The sequence below is a fragment of the Lethenteron reissneri genome, chromosome 7, assembly GCF_015708825.2.
Source record: "Lethenteron reissneri isolate LAM-NWPU_2019-01 chromosome 7, ASM1570882v1, whole genome shotgun sequence".
Taxonomy (NCBI): Eukaryota; Metazoa; Chordata; class Hyperoartia; order Petromyzontiformes; family Petromyzontidae; genus Lethenteron; species Lethenteron reissneri.
Genome location: NC_083785.1, coordinates 5220623 through 5245681, shown reverse-complemented (window position 1 = coordinate 5245681; position 25059 = coordinate 5220623). Strand labels below are relative to the sequence as shown.

General features: G+C 61.5%; 1 protein-coding gene across 1 annotated transcript; it reads left to right on the top strand.

The window, feature by feature from the left end:
- The first annotated feature begins 858 nt into the window (after positions 1-858).
- Positions 859-15894, top strand: LOC133358813 (DNA-binding protein SATB2-like). Its single transcript, XM_061577264.1, is given in 12 exon segments — positions 859-885; positions 4865-5263; positions 5265-5355; positions 5488-5670; positions 5975-6101; positions 6774-6897; positions 10542-10644; positions 10833-11314; positions 11857-12120; positions 12383-12556; positions 13793-14188; positions 14944-15894. Coding segments are annotated over 12 exon segments (3192 nt in total). The 3' UTR covers positions 15766-15894.
- Positions 15895-25059: the final 9165 nt, after the last annotated feature.

The window sequence follows — 25059 nt, the reverse complement described above, 5'->3', positions numbered from 1 at the left end:
GCTGCTGCTGCTGCTGTGGTGGTGATGATGATGCACGGGGCGGGGAGATCGCGTGACGACTCCAGGCGCCGCTGCTCCCCGTGTCTGGCCGCGCCCGCGAGGCACTGCAGCCTCGAGAGCAGCGGCAGGCGGCGGCTGCTGCTGCTGCCGCCTTCACTCTCCATCACCACCACCATCAGCACCGCCAGCACCAGCACCACCACCAGCAGCACCACCACCATCAGCACCACCAGCACCACCACCATCACCATAAGCACCAACAGCGCCACCAGCACCGCCAGCAACACCACCACCAGCACCACCACCAGCAGCACCACCAGCAGCAGCGTCGGCTCGATGCTACCTCGCGATACCACCTCGCTGGCGACATCGCCCCCCCCTCCGCCTGGAGCAGGTGAGATAACGGGGACCACCCACCACCACCCCACACTACCACCACAACACCACCACTACCCCCACCACTACCACCACCACCCCCACCACACCACCACCCCCACCACTACCACCACCACACCACCACCCCACACCACCACCCCACACCACCACCCCACACTACCACCCCCACCACTACCACCACCACCCCCACACCACCACCCCACACTACCACCCCCACCACTACCACCACCACACCACCACCCCACATCACCACCCCCACCACTACCACCAACCCGCGCGCTTTGTTTGGATCTGGAGTTCGGGGGCGGGTGGTGGGGCTGTCCGCCTGCGAGGTGTGACGATGTTGGTGACGATGTTGGTGATGGTTGCGGTGATGGTGCAGCAGCCTGAGAGTGATGGTGAGGGAAGCCCTCCGTGGCTGTCACTGTCCCGCGTTGATGGAGACAGTCGCAAGCGGCAGCGATGGACAGAGAGGGCGACGGGCGCGTGGTTAGAGGGAGGAGGGAAGAGAGGCTGGGATGGAATGACGGAATGGATGGATGGAGTGATTGATGGATGGGGAGAGGGATGGAGTGATTGGTGGGGAGAGGAATGGAGTGATTGGTGGGGAGAGGGATGGAGTGACTGGTGGGTGGGGAGAGGGATGGAGTGATTGGTGGGTGGGGAGAGGGATGGAGTGACTGGTGGGGAGAGGGGTGGAGTGATTGGTGGGTGGGGAGAGGGATGGAGTGACTGGTGGGGAGAGGGGTGGAGTGACTGGTGGGTGGGGAGAGGGATGGAGTGACTGGTGGGGAGAGGGATGGAGTGACTGGTGGGTGGGGAGAGGGATGGAGTGACTGGTGGGGAGAGGGATGGAGTGATTGGTGGGGAGAGGGATGGAGTGATTGGTGGGGAGAGGGATGGAGTGATTGGTGGGTGGAGGAGAGGGATGGAGTGACTGGTGGGTGGGGAGAGGGATGGAGTGATTGGTGGGGAGAGGGATGGAGTGATTGGTGGGTGGGGAGAGGGATGGAGTGATTGGTGGGGAGAGGGATGGAGTGATTGGTGGGGAGAGGGATGGAGTGATTGATTGGTGGGGAGAGGGATGGAGTGATTGGTGGGTGGGGAGAGGGATGGAGTGATTGATTGGTGGGGAGAGGGATGGAGTGATTGGTGGGTGGGGAGAGGGATGGAGTGATTGGTGGGGAGAGGGATGGAGTGATTGGTGGGGAGAGGGATGGAGTGATTGATTGGTGGGGAGAGGGATGGAGTGATTGGTGGGTGGGGAGAGGGATGGAGTGATTGATTGGTGATGAGAGGGATGGAGTGATTGGTGGGGAGAGGAATGGAGTGATTGGTGGGTGGGGAGAGGGATGGATTGATTGGTGATGAGAGGGATGGAGTGATTGGTGGGGAGAGGAATGGAGTGATTGGTGGGTGGGGAGAGGGATGGAGTGACTGGTGGGGAGAGGGATGGAGTGATTGGTGGGTGGGGAGAGGGATGGAGTGATTGATTGGTGATGAGAGGGATGGAGTGATTGGTGGGGAGAGGAATGGAGTGATTGGTGGGTGGGGAGAGGGATGGAGTGACTGGTGGGGAGAGGGATGGAGTGATTGGTGGGTGGGGAGAGGAATGGAGTGATTGGTGGGGAGAGGGATGGAGTGATTGGTGGGTGGGGAGAGGGATGGAGTGATTGGTGGGGAGAGGGATGGAGTGATTGGTGGGTGGGGAGAGGGATGGAGTGACTGGTGGGGAGAGGGATGGAGTGATTGGTGGGTGGGGAGAGCGATGGAGTGACTGGTGGGGAGAGGGATGGAGTGACTGGTGGGTGGGGAGAGCGATGGAGTGACTGGTGGGGAGAGGGATGGAGTGACTGGTGGGTGGGAGAGGGGTGGAGTGACTGGTGGGGAGAGGAATGGAGTGATTGGTGGGTGGGGAGAGGAATGGAGTGATTGGTGGGGAGAGGGATGGAGTGATTGGTGGGTGGGGAGAGGGATGGAGTGATTGGTGGGGAGAGGGATGGAGTGATTGGTGGGTGGGGAGAGCGATGGAGTGACTGGTGGGGAGAGGGATGGAGTGACTGGTGGGTGGGAGAGGGGTGGAGTGATTGGTGGGGAGAGGGATGGAGTGACTGGTGGGGAGAGGTATGGAGTGACTGGTGGGTGGGGAGAGCGATGGAGTGACTGGTGGGTGGGAGAGCGATGGAGTGACTGGTGGGTGGGGAGAGCGATGGAGTGACTGGTGGGTGGGAGAGGGATGGAGTGACTGGTGGGTGGATGAGAGGGATGGAGTGACTGGTGGATGAGGAAGTGAGGACGGGCGGAGGGAGGGCGAGAGGAATAGATGTAGAGATTGAAGGAGGGATCTCGGGATGGATGAAGATGGGGGATGATGGAGGGAGTGATTGACGTGTGGAGTCATCGATTGATGGATGTGGGAAATGAGAAGGGGTGGGGTCTCTACCACCCGCGTAGCGCACCCTCCGCTCCCTCCATCGACGTAAGGCACTTCCACGAGAGTGCCGGCACGCCCATGCATCGCCCAAAACGGAACCCTGTAAACATAACACGTGGTCTTGTGAACTTTTGTGAGGTGGGGGGCAGTGGTTTGTCCTGTTCGTCCACCACGGTGACTGTTGAACTGCCGCCACGGAGGGAGCATGCCGTGCTTAACCGCCACCGTCCTCTTAACCGCGATTGTCATCTTAAACGCAGTCCCTTGAGGTGTTCCTGTAGGTGTATCTGTAAAATTGTCTCAGGGTATGTATGCAGGTGCGCGTGTGTGTGTTCGTGCGGAACCTCCTGCCAGCGACACTTCACGTGTCTTCAAAGTGCACGTAGCCTGGCACAAGCGCCGTGGTGACTTCACCACAACTTAGTGGCGAATGTTGTTGTTGTTGTGTGGGGGAGCCGTTGTGCAGTGGTTCGCACACGAACCCGACGGACCTGAGTTCGATTCCTGCCGTTCACCTCTCGTCTCGCCCACCTGTCCGCAAGCCACGCCCACACGTGGAGGCTCAGCCCGGGCTCCTCCCCCCTCCCAATTAACCCATTAACCCATGACCGCCCCTTCATTACACAGCGCTTCCAATTCTCGTAGAATATATGCGTATGGTTATTCACTAAACGTTTTAAACTACTATATCTTACCAGGTAAGGCCCACTGAGAGTTACAGCCCTTTTTCAGAAGCGACCTGGCCACATGATAGCTCAACGAAGTGGCTTGTCCTCACGTGGAAATGTATAGCAGACAAATCCTCGACACGCATGTTTACAAATGTGGAGGGAAACACCGGAGGACCCGGAGACAAATCCACGCGACCGCGGTGAGAGAGACACGCAAGCTCCAAATATCCAGCTCAGGCGTCTGGCTCGGGATCAAACCCACGACCTCCTGTATACCAGGCGAGGAGTGAACATCTATTCCAGGCCACCCCCTCCATAATTCCCCAAATCTCACAACCAGCAACAACAGGGTAGTGGAGGCAGGGACAGTTTCCAGAGCTCAGCCCTGGATGACTCCGGATGAATATGATCTCTGCTGGCCATCACTGTGACCACCACAACCACCACCACCACCACAACTACCACCACCACCACCACCGCCACCGACTTTTCCTGCCCAGTTCCCACGCTCCGCGGCGTGCCGTCATCACCGCAGAGCTTTGCGGGCAAATTTAAACTGCGATTTGTGACACCCAAAGTGAACCCCCCCCTCGAGTGAACCCACATGGCCCCGCGTCCACACACGCGGGCGGACGGAGCTCCGCATGAGCCAACGAAGCAAAAGTGCATGGGCCCCAAATAGCTCACGGAGACCTCGCAGTCATTAACACATTAGAGGTGAACCAAAATGCCAGCTCGAATCAAATTGTAGCGGCTACAAAGTGAATGCATTTCCCTCTCGCTTCTACGTCTCGTCCTCAACTCGCTCCCCTCGGGGGTCTCCTGTCCGCTTCTCTCTCCTGCTCGCCGGGTCGTCATCGCGCCTCTGTGACTCAGCGAACTCCGCTGCTCGAGTTGGGTGGCCGCGTTGCGTTTCACGACGAGAGACAAATATCGCGACTCTGCTATGAAGAAGGGCCATTGCCTGAAACGTCTCTTAGTTTATAGGGATCTGGTTTCCTCTCCGGGCAGTGTTCTTGACGAATATGCTGAGTGTGTCGCCTACAATCCTGGCACGAGGAGATGCGTATTTATGAGCGCTGGATGCTGCATTCCGGTTTACTGTCTGGGCTGTTAAACTGCGTGGAGTGGTGGCATCGTGGTTGGCGCACTGCACCACGAGCCTGGCCTATACAAGTTGTTCCCAGCCACAGTTCACCTGCAGCGAGCGATATCTCAACCCCGCACCAACCAGTGTGGTGAAGTATGGTCATACAACCCCTACTACCGACATGGCGTAGGGAGGCCTTCATCCAGCAGTGGATTGACAGAGCGCTGTCACATCACGATTGTTACATTGTGCGACGTCGGGCGACTTGCCCAGCTTCGCCTGGCGCCTCTGCGCCAGCGTGAGTTGGCAGCGCTGGCCGAGCGTGGCGGGGGGCCCATTGCCGAGACCGGCATCGGAGGAGAGGTCTCCGCGCGTCTGGTGACCACGCGGAGGAGGCTCTCGGCTCTCGGCACAGGTCTCGGAGGGCGTCGCGTGTCTTCTGCGCGAGCAGCCGCGGCGGCATCTGGCGGAGTGGAGAGAGCGTTGGCAGCGAGGAGGCGCGGCGGCGGCGGCGGCGGCGGCATCGACCGCTGGGGCCGCGGTGACGTCTCGATATTGATCAGCGCCTCTCTCCGTGCCCCCGCCTGCAGCAGCATGAGCAGGCCCAGCCCCCCGCCCCGGAGTCCGGGGTCTCGCCTCGTCGGCCCCGACGGAGACCGCGAACCGCCGCCGTCCCTGCAAGGGGACGCCCCGCGCGGAGGACGTGGGCGGCGGGTGGCCGCCCCTGGGGCCGCCCCTGGCCGCGGCTCCCCGCGGGAGCTCGAGTAATGGTCCCGCACCCGCACCGTCGCACGCCGTGCCTCCCTTCCCATCCCCGTCTCCCTCTTCCCCCCTCGCCCTGCGCCCCTCGCCCTTCGCGGTTCACCCCGGGTCTCCCCCCACCCTGGACCCCGCAGGCCGCACGCTGCCGTTGCTGTGCGTGGTGGAGCGGGGCGAGTGGGCGCTGGGAGCCGAGGGCCCAGGCCCCGGCGAGCACGTGGAGTTTGCGCTGGTGCCCCGCGAGGCGCCCTTCGCTCGGCTGCCCGAGGCGGCGCTCCTCGCCCTGGGCTACTCGCCCTCCACGGCCACCCACGCCTCCGGTGAGCGGGGGGGGGGGGTGCCCTCTGCCCGTCCTGATCCTCCCCCCCCCCCCCCACACCCCGAAGGACAAAGATCCCCCGTAGCCGCGACGTGCCGTTCGGGGCGAGTGCCGTCGGCGCGGAGCGGCGTCTGTGGACGCCGGCACGGCGATGTTTAGGGAGATCGTGGCAAGACGACCGAGGCTACGACGATAACGGTGACGACGACGGTGACGACGACGGACGACGACGACGACACGGCGCCCACGCTGCCGCCCTCCTCCTCCTCGTTAACACCCCCCCCCCTCTCGCCGTGGCGGTGCAGGGCAGCTGAGGGTGGGGGTGTGGAAGCCGCTGCCCCTGGGCTGCGTGAGCGACGCTGCCGAGGCCACCGTGGGGGAGCTGCTGCACGACGTCTTCCACGTCCTCACGCTCTACATTCGCCTGCACTGGTGGGGCTCGCGCGGGGCGCCGTCGTCCGGGCGCTTGCTTGTGTTGGGTGCTTGTGTTGGGTGCTTGTGTGGGATGGTTGTGTGGCATGGTTGTGTTGGGTGCTTGTGTGGGATGGTTGTGTTGGGTGCTTGTGTTGGGTGCTTGTGGTGGGTGCGTGTGTTGGGTGCTTGTGTGGGATGGTTGCGTGGGATGGTTGCGTTGGGTGCTTGTGTTGGGTGGTTGTGTTGGGTGCTTGTGTCGGGTGGTTGCGAGCGATCGGGGCGCACCGTTGTGCGTGTGGGTGAGTGGTTACGGTGTGCGGTCGGGCGTGGTTGTGATTTGCGATTGTGCGGTTGGCGGTTAGCGTGCGTGTGGTGTTTGTGTGTGGCGTGTGTGTAACCTGAAGCGGAGATGCAGAGCTGCATCGTTTGTGAATTAGCCGCGCGTGAGATGCGATCACAGCCCGTGATCGCTCGTGTTTGCCGTAGTGATGCCGCGGCCGCCGCACCGGTAATGGTCGTGGTGAGGTTTGCAACGATGGTGTGTGCAGCGATGTCGTCGAACTTCTCGCGCGCCATACGTAACCGACCGTGCTAATCGGAGGCGCCTGTGCTCACGGTGTTGCCGCTGGTGCTGGTGCTGGTGCGGCGACGGCACCGATGATGGCGGTGATGCGGTTGCCTTGGCGACAGCTGCCCGGGGCTGGAGGACCTCCCCCCGGGCCAGTGGACCCACACCAACGTGCGCTGCGCCCTGCAGCGGCTGCTGCGGGACTCCAACCAGAGCGCCCTGGCCAAGGAGTGTCCGCTCTCCCAGGTGCTCGCGACGCGAAACGCACGCACAAAGATCCCCCGGGTAGCCTCAACGGACTGCCGGGGCAAGGGCTGTTAGCGAGCTGCTGCGGAGGCCAACGTGGCACGCGAGGGGTGGTGTGGCCGGGATTGCGTCCGACCGCCTTTGTTTCTCCAGTTGTGATGTTTAGACACCGCACCAGGTACTCATTTAAGGCTGGATCGACCTAGGGGAGGGTAGTAAAGCAATGCTGCTGAAAGAGATCACTCCTGAGTAGCCGCGTGGCTGATGGGAAGTGTAAACATATTTGTACGTGGAGGGACAAGTATGTGAATGAGGTGTGTCACCTGTGTGTATTTATATTGTATGTGGTGGAAGTGGTGATGGTAGGGGTGGTGGTGATGGGGGGTGGAGAGCGGTAGTGCAACGGTCAGCGACCCGAGTTCGGTTCCCGCGCACGGTCAACACCAGTGACGATTATCTGAATTGGTCCTGGGCCTCTCCTAGGTTGACTCGGCCTCAAATGAGGACCTGGTGCGATGTGCAAACATCGCCACTGGGAAAACAAAGGCGGGCGGGCGTGGTGCTGGCCACCCATCCCCTGGTGTGCCGGTCCGGTCTTCAAAGGTTGCTCGCTAATAGCACTTGCCTCAACAGACTGTTGAGGCTATCTGGGGGATCTTTGTCTCTGTCTTTGATGTTGGGTCGCTAGGTTAATCTGGTTTCGCGCCGCTTTGCTGGGAAGAATTATCACAGGGAAAGAGTCGTGTTCACGTGAAATAATCTGCTTCATTTCATTATCAATAATTGATAAATGCGTGACTCCGCCTTGTCTCCTTGTGGCGGTGACTCGGGGAGACGAGCGAGGCTCCCGGCTTCCACTGTGAACGTTCCGCCGTGGCTCTCTGTCGCTCCACCCGCCGTCATCGGTCTCGTTTTCACTCCTCGGATAAAAAGTCTGAGAGAGTTGCCGCTCACGTGGCAATTGGGACTGCTCATCTCCCGTTCACAGCCCTGGTGGTGGAAATTCCCCATCGCTCTGGTGGGAGGGAAGCCTGCCCATGGGACACCCACTGCCCATGGGACACCCACCGTTACCTTCCACACAAAGTGGTCATGTTCGCAAGCCAGAAGTCAACCCCCAACCAGGGATTGAACTCGCAACCTTGCGATTGCGAGCCGCTCGCTCGACCGCTGAGCCACTTGAAATATTCCAGGGCTGGGGAACCTCTTTCTTACTCGGGGTCAAAGAGAGCTCACAGATATCGTGAGTGGGAAAAGATAAAGATCCCCCGTATAGCATTAGTAGACTGTTGGGGCAAGTGCTGTAGGCGAGCAGCTCCTATGAAGGCTGGCACGGCACACGAGGGGATGGGTGGCCTACTCTACGCTTGACCGACTGTCTCCCCGGTGCTGAGGTTTAAACAGCGCACCATGTACTCATTTTTAATGCCGAGTCGACTCGGTGGAGGCCCAGGACTAGTTCACGTAGTCGTCATTGTTGCTGGCCGTGAGCGGGAATGGAAACCGGGTCGCCGGGTTGGTAGCGCAGCGCGCTAACCGTGACACTAGCGCTCCCACTGTGAGTGGGCAACCACACAGCGCACACGCACACCTGAGCGTTTTACAACAATGATGCAAAAAAATATTATGCGCATCAATCGGGTTTAAAGAGACCCACGCAGTGACAGAAGCGACTGAGCGCGCTATCCTTAAGATGGGGGGGGGGGGGGGGGTATCCAAGGGGGGCCCCTGAGGCCCGTTAATGAGGATCCGCCTCCTCTGGCTGTCGGGAAGCTGCCAGCGCCCCACGGGGTGGGGCCTCCTCTAGCACAGAGACCCATAGACTCACATAGAGACCCATACTCACACAGAGACCCATAGACTCACACAGAGACCCATAGACTCACACAGAGACCCATAGACTCACACAGAGACCCATATTCACGTAGAGACCCATAGACTCACACAGAGACCCATAGACTCACATAGAGACCCATAGACTCACATAGAGACCCATATACTCACACAGAGACCCATATACTCACACAGAGACCCATATACTCACACAGAGACCCATAGACTCACACAGAGACCCATATTCACGTAGAGACCCATAGACTCACATAGAGACCCATAGACGCACACAGAGACCCATAGACTCACACAGAGACCCATAGACTCACACAGAGACCCATAGACTCACACAGAGACCCATAGACTCACACAGAGACCCATACTCACATAGAGACCCATAGACTCACATAGAGACCCATAGACTCACATAGAGACCCATAGACTTACACAGAGACCCATAGACTCACACAGAGACCCATAGACTCACACAGAGACCCATAGACTCACATAGATACCCGGGGAGGGGCGGGGGGGGGGAGGGGCGAGGGGGGGCGGGGGCCAACTCCGTCCGCAGGCGACCGCCGCTCGCAGGCCGCGTGGATTTATTTGCCCCGGGATTTGTGACTCCCCACGCCAGGTGTGCGCTAGGAACGCGGAACGGAGAATTCTGTCCTTAATTAGCTGCCGCGCACTGCACCTGGCGCCGGAGGTGTGCAGCCTTCACTGCGAATTATTCAGTCTTGCTGCTTGCTGGCTCCGAGCCCGCCCTGATGGGGAGTCGAGGGGGAGCGGAGCGAGCAGCCTCCTCCTCGCCTTGTCGAACGCGAGGCTCTTCCAATCGCAGTTGCAATGCGGATTTCTACGGCATTGAGATGCTAGGCGAGTGCACAGATGCCGTGCAGGAACATTGGCCGCGTTTTGTTCGTAGATCGAGGCAATCGCTCGTAGGTCTTGCGCCTGGACTTGAACTTCGGTGGGAATGTCAATGGCACGGACCGCTGGGGGTAGGGCAACGGGCAAGAATGAGCTCGTGCCATCAGTGTCTGTGCCGTGTGCGTCCTTGAGTCCCTGCGTCTCCGTGTCCTTGTGTCTCCGTGGTCTGTGCAACGTTGCGTTTCTGTGTGCGTTGGTGCGCGGGGAGGGGGAGATGTGGGGAGCGGTGGCACAGTGGTTAGCAGAACGTGACACGAACCCGGCGACCTGAGTTTGATTCCCAACCGAGGTCAACGACCATTCCGAGTGATATCTGAATCCTGCGAATCTGTGTGGCCGTCTAGGGGAATGTGCTATCTGCGTATTTGTTTGGCCAGATGGAGGGGGCGAAATGGGCGTGGCCTAGAGAAGGGGTAGGCTGATGTGGGACAATGATAGAGAGCATTGTTAATATCGGCCTCTGTGGAGGAGGCTCATGAAAAATGCTGCCGGGCAGTGCCAGGCTATGTGCACTTGAATATACTGAGCAGATGGAGGCAGTCAACCTCCAGCAACAACGGAGGGCAGAGGAGCGACGCTCGCAACAATGAGGAGCGCGCCGGACGGCTAAAACGCAGCGAGGTGGCGCGGGTAGGGCGCACAGGTGGTGGTGCATCTGCCAGTCGTCTCGGTCACTTGACCCGTAACATCTGGGTGTGTCCCTCCTGCCAGTGAGCTTCACACAGACTTCACGAGGCACGACATTGTACCTCGCACGGCACAAGCGCCGTGCTGTTTGGTGGCGAATGACGGCGACTGTCGCCTTCTCTTCCCCCCCCTGCTCACTCATGGCGTTGCCTCCGTGTGCCGCCTCCGTGTGCCGCCTCCGTGTGCCGCAGAGCATGATCTCGTCCATCATTAACGGTACCTACTACGCCAGCATCTCCAGCACCAAGTGCTACGAGTTTGGCCAGTGGTACAAGCAGCGCCAGGCGCTCAAAGGTGAGCGCCTGCGCGTCGACCGAGAGTGCAGGCAGTGCACGTGTGTGTATCTAAAAACTGTGTGCGTATCTATATACTGTGTGTGTGTGTATCTATATACTGCGTGTGCGTGTGTGTGTATCTATAAAGCCGAGCGTCCACTCCTTGCCCCCCCCCCCCACTGCCCCCACCCCCCCACCCCCCAACAGCGCCCTCGGACAGCGAGCCTTGCCTCCCCGGGCCGGACGAGGCCAAGGGCCCCAGCCAGGGCACCCACGCACCCAGTCGGCTACCGGAGCCGGAGGCGGCCGCTCCGGTCCCGCAACTCCCGGCCACCACCGCCACCTTCCCGCTGCCGCCGGCGCCCACGGGCGGCTCGCCGGCGCGGTTCGGCACGGCGCACCAGTTCGGCACGCCGCGGTTCGTGGGCCAGCAGCAGCAGCAGCAGCAGCAGGCGATGGTCGGGGCGGCGGTGGCGATAGCCGGCGAGCGGGGGTCGCGACCTCCCGGCGAGGCGTTCGTGGGCCAGGTGACGGCGCCGCCGCACCCGCAGCTCGCCGAGGGCCTCGCCGTGAAGCAGGAGCCCGGCACGGACGTGCGGCCCGACATCTACCGTCGCGTGCGCGAGGAGCTGAAGCGCGCCAGCGTGTCGCAGGCCGTGTTCGCGCGCGTCGCCTTCAACCGCACCCAGGTGAGGGTGGCCGGGGGTGGCGGCCGCGCCCGTTCGCGAGCGGCCCGGGGTTTCGCATGCGCGGGGCGCGTGGGCGAGGATCGCGCTCGTGTCGTCGGCCAGGGCCTTGCGTATTCCCACGTCGGGCCATTGCTCGGGGGGTGCGGCAGAAATCCATCGTGCCGCACCTCGATGCTCCCACATCTACGCTGCGCTCCCGCGCCTAACCCGCGCTGACCAGCGTGGTGAAGTATGGTCAAATAACCGCAACAGCCTGAGCTGCGTGTAGGCCCTCATCTAGCGGTGGATTGACGGATGGCTCTAAGTATACATTGCCCCCTACTGGCAGACTGCGCCCATTGTGCCGCACACGCCGAGTGGCGCCGTTTGGGTTCGACCGCATCGGAGCACGGGAACGTTCGAGAGTTGCCGAGGAGTCCGTGCAAGCGTCGTGCGCCTGGAACTCCTTCCCCTCACCCGCGGCGTCTCGTTGCCGGGTCGACGGTTTGCCGCCGGTGGCGGCGCCCGTCCCCGCTCCCCTGCCTCCCTCCCCGCCGCGCCAGGGCCTGCTGTCGGAGATCCTGCGCAAGGAGGAGGAGCCGGGCACCGCGTCGCAGTCGCTGCTGGTGAACCTGCGCGCCATGCAGGGCTTCCTGGACCTGGGCGAGGCGGACCGCGACCTGCTCTACCTGCGCGAGCGCGAGCGCGCCGGCGCCGCCGGGGGGGCCTGCGGGGGCGGCGCCGTGACCCTGACGGCGCCGCCGCCGCCGCCGGCCTACGCCTCGGCCGCGGCCGCCGCGTGGCAGGGACGGGCCTACTCTCCGCAGGCGAGCAGCGGGCGGCGGGGCACGCGGGCGGCGCACGCACACGCGGACGGATTCACGCGCGCGTGGATAAAAACGCGCGTGGATGTGCAGATAGACGCGTACACGAGGGGCGTGTGGACCGATGAGCAACACGCTCGAGCGGTAGGCGCTGGGCACGCGACAATTCACTTCACCAGCGATGAGATGAAGTCCCACTGGCTGGTATAGTTTCTGGTTTATTCCGTCTCGTGATCTCCGTCGCGGTCGTGGTCTCGTGTCGCAGGCGCGAGCCCCGGAGCCGCCGCTGAAGGCGGAGGAGGGCGGCGGTGGCTGCGGCGGCGCCGGTGGCGCCGGGGGGGCCGTGACCGCCGCCATCTACGACGAGATCCAGCAGGAGATGAAGCGTGCCAAGGTCTCCCAGGCGCTCTTCGCCAAGGTGGCCGTCATGAAGAGCCAGGTGAGGCAGACGCCATCCTCACCGCCATCCTCACCGCCATCCTCACCGCCGTCCTCGCCGCCATCAGTCGCAGCAGCAGCAGTAGCAGCAGCAGTAGCAGCAGCAGTAGCAGCAGCAGTAGCAGCAGCAGTAGCAGCAGCAGCAGCCACGGGCAGCGCGCTCTGCGGTGGGCGTCCTCTGGGCTGCCTCCCCTCCTCCCCTGGCTGCCGCTTGCTTGCTCGTCGCTCTCGGCCACGCCGGGAAAAGCCGGACGAAGCCGCTGGGTATTCTCCCCGCTGTGCGCGGTGGTCACCTCTGGCAGCCCTGAGCTAGTGGTGGAAATGCCACGTTCCTATGGCAGTGGCGAGTATCTCCGTAGGGCCAACCACTGTGGATACGAACACAAGTGAAGTGGCCGGGAATATGAATGCTCATGAACACAGTGCTGTGGTCATTTATGAAAATAAAGGCCGAGGTGTGCCTATTTGTTGTCACGAATCACCGCTGATGTACAACACGGCGGTCCTGGCTTTATCGACCCGGGGCGGATGATGGGTCGGTGCGAGGCTGTGATTTGGATCGAGCGTCTGGACACATCTCGGATGTCATCGCCTATCCGATGGGCCCCCAAGCGACGCGCACGTTGCGTTGTGTTGTTGTTGTTTACGGTTATTTCGTACGCATTTATTGTATCGGTGTTTAATCCTATTTAGTGTAAAGGTTAATACCCAAGCCGAAATGTCAGCATACGGGGATCATGGGTTCTGCTGCGTCTCCCACGAGGGGCCGGTTTAATTTGTATCTCGGGGTCAGCAGTGCGAGCCGGGAGCAGCTGAGAGAGAGAGAGAGCGGGGATCGCAGTGTGGGGGGTACCACTGCGGAACAAAACTCGTTTATGCTGGGACATTGGGGGAGTTGGGGGGGGCAGCCGGTGAGCGTCGAGGCCCCTCCCTCAGCTAAGCGCCACACGTGACGTCTGCGTGACGCCTGCGGTGCCGCCGGTGAGAGGAGAACGCTTCGTTCCCCAGGGCCGAGGCCTCTTCTGCCACTCGCTGGCGGCCGTGGAGACGAATGACCCCACAACTGTGGCCCTACTCGGCACCGGCTGTGATCCTAATCGTGAACTGAGCTCTCGCACTTACACTACTCGCCCAGTAAACCGCTCGCTCATTCGCTTGCTCATGCACTCGTTCAACCAACCATCCGCTCGCTCGCCCACCCGCCCGCTCCCTCGTCCGTGTGCCGCGTGTGCATCAGGGCTGGCTGTGCGAGCTGCTGCGCTGGAAGGAGACCCCGACGCTGGAGAACCGGACGCTCTGGGAGAACCTGGGCACCATCCAGCGCTTCCTGGCACTGCCTCGCGCCGAGCGGGACGCCGCTTACCAGGAGGAGATGGGGGTGCCGGCGCCGCCGCACCACCAGCCGCACCCCCACCTCCACCCGCACCACCACCACCACCACCACCCGCCGCTGCACCTGCACCACCAGCAGCACCTCCAGCACCACCACCACCAGCAGCAGGCGGGGCTCCCCGCCAACCACCTGCACCTGCGGCACGCGTGCCAGCCCGTGCAGCAGAGCCAGCCGTGCGGCGCTGGCGGCGGCGGCGGCGCCCAGATGGGCCCCTCCGTCTCGCTCGACGCCTCCATCCAGGTGGGCGCTCGCGAACGTCGGGGCAACCGCGTGGAGTTCGTTTGTGACGTGGCCGGGAAAGCATCCCCAGGAGGATCCTGCCAAGGCTGAGGTTGCTGCTGTCACGTGGGATCTCAGTTGAGTGATTTGGCATTATTCGGCATTGGCATGATTGGCCGCGGTGGCGCCTTAATGAAAGTACGATTTACAGATAATAATTTAAGATCGTTAAAGGGTAAAGGCGCAGGCCTGCAAGGGCTCACTCCACTGCTGGCGGAAGGGCCTCCACTCGAGGGAGCTCTCGAAATCCCCTCTGCAGGGTCCTTGGTCTTCTCTTCCACGCTGACCAGACCTGTTGCAAGAAGTGGCCGTACCCACACTTTACCGCACCGCACAAGGCCTTAACAGTGGTGGTGGTGGTGGAGTGTTCGTGTACACTACTGGCTGCTGGAGGCGGGTGGTCGGATTGAGGAAACTCGCCACATTGTTTCAGCTGCCGCTCCAGGAGATGGAATCGAACTGGCGACCTCCGGGTTGCCGCTCCAGTGCTGTGGTACCATTACATCAATGTGGCAGCTCCTCACCACTCAAATTACAACGTTCCATTAATTTACAATGAAACGTGCATATCGCAAATTAATTATTTACAACGCCACACTCGTGGAAACTCTTCAGAATGGTCTGCGATGCACATCGGGAACATGTACGGGAGGGGGCGGCAACTGCCTCCACGTGGCACCGCGTGTGGCATCGCATGGGGGCGCGTGTCTCCCCAGCAGCAGGCCGTCAACCAGGTTCTGTCCTCGAAACCAGCGACGGCCGGCCTCGACTCTTCCTCCTCTTCGCCGACCTCCCTGCCTCCCGCCTCCTCGTGCTCCTCCTCGTCCTCGTCGTCGGCATCGTCGTCCCTGCCGACCTCCGCCACCGCGGCCGCCCCCCCGAGCGAGGAGGCTCGCCCGGACGCCGAGCCCGGGGAGGCGGCGGCGGCGACGGGGATCGCGGGCGAGGCGCTGGCGATCCTGCAGAGCTTCGTGCAGGACGTGGGGCCCTACCCGGACACGGAGGCCGTGCACACGCTGGCCGCGCAGCTGGGGCTGCCGCGCGCCACCGTCACGGCCTTCTTCCGCGAGCAGCGCCTGCGCGCCCGCCACCTGCGCTCACGCGCGCAGCAGCCGCCGCACCACCGTCCCCCCCCTGGCGTGCCGGAGCGGTGCCGGGAGGCGGCGGCGCTGGCGGCGGCGCAGTCACCGTGTGGCGCCCGCGCCGACGAACGGGGTTGGCGCCCGTATGCGAGGGGGGGCGCGGGGGGGGGCGCGCCAGTCGGCGCCGGCGAGGACTTTGCGGCGTTCGTCGTCAAGGGCGAGGAAATCGGCAATGGCGAGGAGGAGGAGGAGGAACCGGCGCCCGGGCTGGGCGAGGAAGGGGTCGGAGGAGACTTCTTCGCAAACCACGGCAGCGCCAGCGGTCTGGAGGGCGACCGCAAACACTTCCCCCCCGCGGGCACGCTCGACAACGGCGGCGCCGTCCTCCTCGGCAGGAGCGCGAGGGACAGGCCGGCGCTGCTGGACGAGAGCGAGAGTGGCTGCATGTCGGAGTGACCGTCGCTCGCGGCTCCGCTGGCGCCGCTGGCGCCGCGGAGAGACCGGAGGTGCTGGGGGGGTTGGCGGCGCGACCGCCGAGCCCGCTCGAGCCACGCTCCGGGGAATCCCCACGCGGCACTGATTTGTATTTAATATCCTGAAAAGGGTTTATTTGTTGAAGTTTGCGTGGCTGTGAGCGAGCGCCCACCAAGCCGGGTGGGGGGGGGGTGGGGGGGCTCCTGCCAGCCCGCGTGGGGAGCTCGCGCCGGGTGACGTCGAGAAAGGATGGCCTTCCGAGTTTGGCATCCCATCATAGTTTATCTGGAGCGGCGCGCTGCTGGCTCGGTGGAGTTTGTAACGCGAGTTGTCGCATCAGGGTCGTCAGAATGGAGTTGGCCGGTTGCTGCGTTCTCCCCGCGCGTCCGCGTCCCCGCCTCGCCGTGCGGCGCGGTGCAGCGGCGCGGTGCAGCGGCGCGGTGCAGCGGCGCGGTGCAGCGGCGCGGTGCAGCGGCGTGGTGCAGCGGCGCGGTGCAGCGGCGTCGCGCGATTGTTGGCATCGTCGGCCCTGGTGTAAGGAATGGAAGGGGGGCCCCCTGTTCCGTTCTCCCCTCTCCGCAGCTCGGCGCCTGAGCCCCTCTCACCCGTGGGTCCTGGTGCAGTCGCACCACCTGCGTGCCTGACGGCTACGCCACTGGGGATAGAGTTACCCGATCCTCTGGATTATAAGGAGGAACTTTTTTCTCTCCTGTATTTTAAAGCAACATGCGGGCGTGCGTCTCACGATCCAGAGGTCGAGCCCGGAGATTGGCCGCGGCGCCTCGAGCCGCTGCGGGGACGCGCGTGGCCCGGAGACGCGCGTGGGCCGTTTGTGTGGGGCGCGAGGCGGCCCCCCAGTGACCATTTGTACGAGTCCCCAGTCCACGGGAGGTTTTACCAAATAAACTCGTGGCTTCTGCTGCCCTGCGTGTGGCTCGGTTTGGTGGCGAGGACGATGGTGATGATGATGATGATGGAGGTGATGTTCATGGTGGTGGTGGTGGTGTTTTTCCCCTTGTGGTCCCCCTCTTTAAGAAGGGGGACCGCACAGACTGTAACAACTACAGGAGCATCTCACTCCTCAGTGTGCCGGGAAAGGTCCTGGAAAGGATTATTCAACATCGCCTTGCCAGGCACGCTGAGGAGAGGCTTGCGGAGCCCCAATGCGGTTTCAGGAAAGGGCGGTCCTGCACAGATGCCATATTTTCTGTCCGTCTGCTACAGCAGAGGTGTAGGGAATTCCAACAAGACCTACATCTCTGCTTTATTGACCTGGTCAAGGACTATGATACCATCAGTAGGCCTAGGGCTCTGGGTTGTTCTTCGTGCTTTTGGAGTCCCTGACCCTCTGATCACGATCATTAAGGACCTTCATGATGGTGAGCGGGCCCGGGTAAAACTACGTGGCTGGGAGTCGGAGCCATTCCCTGTACACCTTGGGGTGCGACAGGGATGTCCTCTGGCTCCCACATTATTTAACATCTATTTCGATCACGTAGTTCGTGAAGCCTTTGATGACTGTACCAGAGGAATTTACATCTGGTACAGATACAATGGGAGGCTGATCGATGCCCGGGTGCAGTCAAGGGATGGCTCCCTATTGGTTAAACATGTGATGTATGCCGATGATCTGGTAATTGCCACTCACTCAGAGGAGGAGTTGGAGGCGCTGCTGCTGAAACTGGAGTGTGCCACTAAAAGGTGGGGCCTTACCATCAGCCCCATCAAAACTAAGCACCTGCCTGGGTATTTTGTACCATCGGGACTCCGCCACCACGACTCCCAATCGGTGATGGGGCAGTTGTGGAGAGAGTGGAGAGTTTCCCATACCTGGGCAGTGTGCTCATGACCGGCTCCGGTTTGACAGCAGAGGTCTCACTCAGAATCAGTCGAGCGGCAATATCTTTTCATCGGTTGCAGTAACGCTGTGTGGAAGCTACCTGGTCTGTCGCTCCGCACGAAGCTTCAGGTCTTCTCGGCCACGGTCATTCCCTCCCTTCTCTACGCTTGCGAAACGTGGACCCCCCTAGTGGAGCATCTTCGCCGGTTGGAAACATTTAGGCTGGCCTGCCTACGATCCATCCTGGGTTTAACCAGGCTGGATTGTGTGAGGAGCTCGCAAGTCCTTGAAAGATCTGGGCAAAGTCCCATCAGTGAGCTCCTCCGGCAGGCAAGGCTGCGTTGGCTGGGTCATGTAGCCCGCATGCCCAGCCACCGCATGCCTAGACAGCTTTTGTTCGGCCGGATCGAGGGGGCTAAACGGGCGCGGCACGGGCTAGAGAAGAGATGGAGTGATGTGGTACAGGAGGACGTGGAGCTGAGTGGACTTGCCGATGACTGGTACCAGCGGTGTCAAGATCGGCCTCAGTGGAGGAGGCTCGTGAAGGACACTACTGGGCAGTTGGAGGCAGTCGCCCTCCAACAACAACGGAGGGCGGAGGAGCGACGCTCACAACAACGAGCGGAGCGCCGGGTGGCTAAAGCACAGCAAGTTGGTACAGTAGGGGGCACAGGTGGCGCATCAGCCAGTCATCTCGGTCATCTCGGTCAGTCGACCCGTGGCACCTGGGTCTGCCCCGTGACCTCCTGCCAGCGGGCGTTCGACACTTCACGTGGTCTCAAGGTGCACATGGCCTGGCACAAGCGTCGTGGTGACGTCACCGCCACTTAGTGGCGAATGGCGGTTGTTGTTGTTGTGTGGTGGTGGTTGTGTGTAGTTCTGGTTGTGTGTGGTGGTGGTTGTGTGTGGTTGTGGTTGTGTATATTTGTGGTTGTGTGTGGTGGTGGTTGTGTGTGGTAGTGGCTGTGTGTAGTAGTGGTTGTGTGTGGTGGTGGTTGTGTGTGGTGGTGGTTGTGTGTGGTTGTGGTTGTGTATATTTGTGGTTGTGTGTGATGGTGGTTGTGTGTGATGGTGGTTGTGTGTAGTGGTGGTTGTGTGTGGTGGTGGTTGTGTAGTTGTGGTTGTGTGTGGTGGTTGTGTGTAGTTGTGGTGGTGGTGGTTGTGTGTGGTGGTTGTGTGTGGTGGTGGTTGTGTGTGGTGGTTGTGTGTAGTGGTGGTTGTGTGTGGTGGTGGTTGTGTGTGGTGGTGGTTGTGTGTGGTGGTTGTGTGTAGTTGTGGTGGTGGTTGTGTGTGGTTGTGGTTGTGTATATTTGTGGTTGTGTGTGGTGGTGGTTGTGTGTAGTTGTGGTTGTGTATATTTGTGGTTGTGTGTAGTTGTGGTTGTGTGTAGTTGTGGTTGTGTGTGGTGGTGGGTGTGTATATTTGTGGCTGTGTGTAGTTGTGGTTGTGTGTAGTTGTGGTTGTGTGTGGTGGTGGTTGTGTGTGGTGCCCATGAGTGCGCTCTCCTGGCAGGGCGCCACATACGCCAGGTGCACGCGCCTCTTAATGGGCAATTACCGCCAAGAGGGAATTACAGCGGCGGCGGCGGAGCGAGACGCGCACATATGCACGTGCACCAGACAAAGATCCCCCCTATAGCCTCAACAATCTGTTGGGGCAAGTGCGACGAGCGAGACACCTATGAAGACCGGAACGGAACACGAGGAGGTCGATTGCCAGCACCGCGCCCGGCCGCCTTTGTCTCCCCAGTGGCGATGTTTACTACACACCGCATCAGGTGCTCACTCGATTCAGGCGTCCCTGGTGGTGTTCGCCGTGAGCGAGAGTCCAACTTGGGTCGCCGGGTTGGCGTCGCAGCGCGCGGCGCCGATCAGAGGCGACGTTGCCCCTCCCCCCCGGCCCCTCTACAGCAGCCGAGATGAATCTCGCAGATGCGCTCCGCATGCAAAACCATTTAATTTATATCCAACAAACGCGAACCAAACATCCACTTGGGTTCATGCCATCGCCATCCTGCGGTCGATTAATTAATAAAAATTGACTGATTAATCGATCGATCCCTTCATTTCACGCGCGCGTGCTGTGCGACGCTGCGTTTGCAGCGGGGAGCATGAACTCCATCTGCACCGAGTGGTGAAGTATGGTCAAATCACCCCCAGGACTCGCACGGCGTGGGGAGGAGTCCTCTGAGCCCCGCAGTGGAATGGAGGCGCGTGCTCGGAGTGCTCTGGCCGTGGTTCCGAAGCACAAGCAAAGAGCGAAGGCTCGGCCCGTCTCGCCAGACTCGGCCCGTCTCGCCAGACTCGGCCCGTCTCGCCAGACTCGGCCCGTCTCGCCAGACTCGGCCCGTCTCGCCAGACTCGGCCCGTCTCGCCATCAGACGCGAAGAGGCTCGAGAAGCGATGCGGATTCTCGCGCGGCCGCATGGGCCCCGGAGGCGCGCGAGCTGCGGCCGGGAGAGCCGCGCGCTCCACACGCGCTCGCCAATCACGACACGCGCCTCATGAGCCGCAGGCGCATTTGCATGAGAATGGGCCCTAATTACGGGGGGAGGGGCCGGGGGAGGGGAGGGGGTTGATCCTCCGACTGCTCTGGAGCTCCGTTTGAAACAACTTCTCAGGGTTTGTGTCCCCACACAGACTTCATAGACACACACGTGTACCCCCCCCCCAAACACACACGTGTACCCACACACACGTGTACCCCCCCCCCCAAACACACACATGTACCCCCCCCCCCAAACACACACGTGTACCCACACACACGTACCCGCATAGGAGTGTAAATAACTCACGCAGTCGTGAATATCACCGGCCCTAAATAGGAGCTGTAATAGGCAACGTGTTGGATAATTGCCCTTTGTCATAGCAGAGACACGAGGGGGGATTCGAGGTCTCGGAAGGATTGTTGTCACCGTGGAAGAGTCGAGGGGCTCTCTGGAACGCCCTTTGGTGAAGAGGCTCTTCTGCCAGCAGTGACGTGGGCGAGGCATTGCAGGGCCGCGCCGCTACCTCTTGCAGAGCACGTGGGTGGGCAGCAGCCGTAGCAGGGCGAGATCGCTGCACGCGCAACGGAGTCGGCACGCCCGGCCCGGCGCACCACATCCAGCATCGTCTCCTTCACCGGGTGGTGGGCACGAGTCGGGGCGAGTCCGCTGCGTTCCATCTCCCCGTCGCTCGTGAATCATTATTCACGAGGGCGCGGGGTCTCCAGGCGCGCCCGACTCGAGCGCCAATGAGCACAGTCCGCGGCTCGGCTGCTCGTCCATCAATTTAGGGGGGCGGGGGATGTGGGGGCGGGGTGGAAGGGGGGCGGGGTGGAAGGGGGGGTTGCATCGCCTGGAGTTTTGAGCGCGACTTCGGGATAGAGCCCTGCAGCTACGAGTGGCTGACTGACGAGTGGCTGACGAGTGGCTGGCGAGTGGCTGGCTGACGAGTGGATCGCGCCGCCCTCGTCGTGTTTACCAATGGTCAGGCACGTGGAACACGTGGAACACGTTACAAACTCGTTTTCTGCAAACGTGGAATAGAGGGGGGAGTGGGGGGCTGAGCCCCCCCCCCCCCCCCCGCACTAAGAAACGGGGGGGGGGGGGGGCTCCGTTCCTCTTCCCAAGTCCCCCGCCCTCCGCGAGCTGCAGGGGTGGCGGAGTGTGGCTGGCGACTCCAGATGGCGCGGGGAGAGACGGGGGGGGGGGGGGGGCTCTGAGGCCCAGACCCCCCCCCCCTCTTCCCCGCCGCCCACACAGCACACACCTGCACACCTGCCCAGGTAACGCGCTCACGCCGACGCTGCGTGCGAGAGCTCATCATGAGTTAGTGGGGCATGGGGGGTCCCCCCCCCCCGTTCTCTACAAACGAGGGGGGGGGGGGGGAGACGTGGCCGTGCCTCCGTCTGCAGGGTGGCCACGACAGCACCGCCATCTTAATCAGCATCAGCAGCACAATCATCAGCAGCAACAGCATCGGCAACAATTATCGTCCCTCCTGTGTCTTGAGACCGTGAGAGATTGCATCTGCTGGGGGAGGCCTTCATCCAGCAGTGGATTGATTATGGCCGGCGATGGTGGCGATGCGGTGAGGTGGGATGCGATGGGAGGCGTGGGATCGTGGCGTCTGACCCGGTAGCGACACCTGGCGCCGCGATGGATTAATGAGGAATCATCCACCAACCCCGTCTCCCACTCTCTGAACCTCTCCCACAAGCCCCCCACCTGCCCCCCCCACCGTTCTCCTAGTCACCCATCCCTCTTCCCAGCTCTCCCCCACAAGCCCCCCACCTGCCCCCCCCTCTCCTAGTCACCCATCCCCTCTTCCCAGCTCTCCCCCACAAGCCCCCCACCTGCCCCCCCCCCCTCTCCTAGTCACCCATCCCTCTTCCCCGCTCTCCCCCACTCCCCGGACTCGCCCTCTACCTCCTGCGACACCCCATCGAGCCCCCACCGCCCTCTCCCTGCCCCCGTGCGGTGCCGACAGATGGCGCCGCTCGTTCTCGCGTTCCACTTCCAAGGGCAGCGAGCGGCGTACATCGAGAGCAGCCATCATCCCCCTTGCTGTACCGCCTCCCGCCAGCCTCCTCGTGGCGCAGTGTATGCGTCTCAGCACACCAGCTGATCATCTCTGCGTGATCCTCCAACGCCGCGACCCCCCCCCCCCACCACGGCGCTAACAAGAGAGACGAGATGGTTTCATTTAGACTCGGATCCAAGTCGACTCCGTGTGAGCGGGTGGGGTGAGGCCTCGAGAGAACAGGATATGAGTCGCATTTGCAGGGGTGACCTGCGTCACCACAATGACAAATGCAATGGCATCAAAACAAGTACAGTACAACAATCAACCAACCGTCAATCAGAGCAGAGACATCACAACAGAGCACGCCACGGCGTTGCAGTGAAGGGGCGATGCAAGAGACAAGAGGCCATCGCGATGGGAGCGGTGATGCGAGTCCGTGTTGCCATGAAGAGGCTGCCGGGTGGCTCAGAGCTCAGAGCCACCGCTGCCGACATCCTGGGCCTGAGATCGGGATTGAGCCGCCTGTGGTTCATCTGGGTTCCCAGCTGTGAGCTATCGACGGTCGGAGTCCCGTGACGAATGACTCGCATCGACACACTCGCAGACCCACATCGAGACCCAGACACTTACAAAGAGTCCCATAGAATTCAATCGAATTCAGTAGACTTGAGTTGTGAATAAACTATTTTCTCAATTGTAGCAATTGTAATTAGTTGATGGTCTCAGCCCGGTCATCTATAAATTCCAGTTCTGAGATTTAAAAAGAGCACTTTGGCCGTCATGCGACGAACATTACCCTGCAGGGCGCTAGGACTGCTGGGAAAGTGCTGCCCTCTGCTGTGTGGGGCCCAGGTCGCTTGAAGGTGGATCTCAGATTGAGGTCCGCGACATCCGCTTCCGCGGGCTGTTCTCGCACGCTCCGAGGCGAACGCGCCGACTCCGCCGACGCCGCCGCTGATGAGCGCGGTATTGAAACTGATCTTCGATTGGATTGGGGGCCAGTGGAGAGATCGGAGTGTCGGGGGTGATGGAGCCTCGTTCACGTGTTTCGTTTGTGCGGTTACGTTGACTCCGGCAGGGCGGCACGGTGATGGCGCAGTGGTCACAGTCGTGCATCACAGCAACACGCCCCCTGGTTCGTGACTTGGGCGCCTCTCAGTTCGAAGTTGGTATGTTCTCCTCCTGTTCTACTCCTGTTCTCCTCCTGTTCTCCATGGGGTTCCTCTGGGTTCTTCGGCTTCCTCCAATAGCTAAGAAACAAAATGTAACTCGTATTGGCCAAAGCATCCCAATGATGAACACACTACCTGCAAATTACGCATTTGGGATTGCACATTTGCAGCAACATCCCCACCTTGTGCGAAAACTTGGCCGGACCCTTCTGACGAAGAGCCTTGGGACTCGGTGAGACTTCCTGGGTAAATAGCGGAATCATAATAATGAGCCCAACTGCAACGCGACAATTTAATTTGAATTTGCTATTTGAGTAGCAGAGCACGTGGTGCCCTGACGCGGCCAAGGCCTCGAATTCATCGATCCAGTTGGGCTGCCTGCGCGATCTCTTGCTGGTGCAGGTGGTGCTTGGTGGTGGTGCTGGTGGTGGTGCTGGTGGTGGTGCTGGTGCACCAGTGGTGGAGGAGGCTCGTGAAGGACGCTACTGGGCAGTTGGAGGCAGTCGCCCTACAACAACGGAGGGCGGAGGAGCGACGCTCACAACAACGAGCGGAGCGCCGAGCGGATTAAATGCAGCAAATTGGCACAGTAGGGGGTACAGCTGGTGCATCTAGCGGTCATCTCAGTCGGTCAACCCATGGCACCTGGGTCTATCTGGAGACCTGTCAGCGAGCCTTTGACACTTCACATAGCCTCAAAGTGCACCTGGCCTGGCACAGGCGCCGTGGTGACGTTACCGTCACTGAGTGGCGAATGGCGGGGATTGATGGTGCTGCTTGTGATGATGGTGCTGGTGGTCGTGACCTCTCTCGCCAGTCGAGGTATTACCGCACGGGCAGCGTTTGTGGACGACGCGAGCTGTGTGATCGCTGCAGATTTGAGGCGGGCAGTTCCTTCAGCCGCAGCCATCCGGCGCCGCCGCCTCCTAATGAGGGCAGGGAGCGAGTGTCTGGGACGGCGCGGGGTGGCAGCCGCGCGCCCCGGTGGTGAGTGACGCCCCGAGGCCACGTGGCTCCCGCTGACAGACGGGAGGCTCGGCGCGGCCACAGCCCGCATCCCAGCTGCGTCTCTTGAGTCGCCGACCCCCCCCCTACCCTGCCCTGGCCATTCATGAAGCCAACGGCGCCACCACCAAACGACAGCGCTCACCCACCATCAAAGATATCCTTCACAGACTTTTGGGGCAGCTATGAAGGCTGCTCGCGTGGGTGGCCCGCACCACGGTGCTCGTGGTTACACAGCGCACCGGGAATGAATGTCAAGCTGAGTCGACCTCGGGGTAGCTAAGGACCGCTACAGATATTCGTCACTGCTGGCAAGTGAGCAGGAATGGAATTGTGAGGTTCGTAACACTCCGCTAACCACTGCGCCACCCACCGTTACGCATCTACCACGACCGCCGCCAACCAACTGACGACACCGCCAGCACCCCCCGCCCCGCGGGGCTGGTGGATGATGGGCGCGGGTTGAGTGATTTGAGCGCAACTCGCGGAGCGTGCGGCGGCGTCGTCGTCACGACCCACATGCACGCTCCGTGTTTGTGTGTGCATCGTGGGTACACCGCGTACCTGGCATAGAGTCTCCCCTCGGTCAGCTTGGCCTAAAATAGTGTTTTGGTTGTCGGTGCTGGCGGTGTGATAAACATTCGCGCACTCCAAGCGCCGCGTGTCCGTCTGCCTCGGATGCCTCGGCGCTGGCCGCGTGCCACAGAGAGGGCCTTGCTTGGCCCGGACCAATCCGTGGCATCGGTCACGG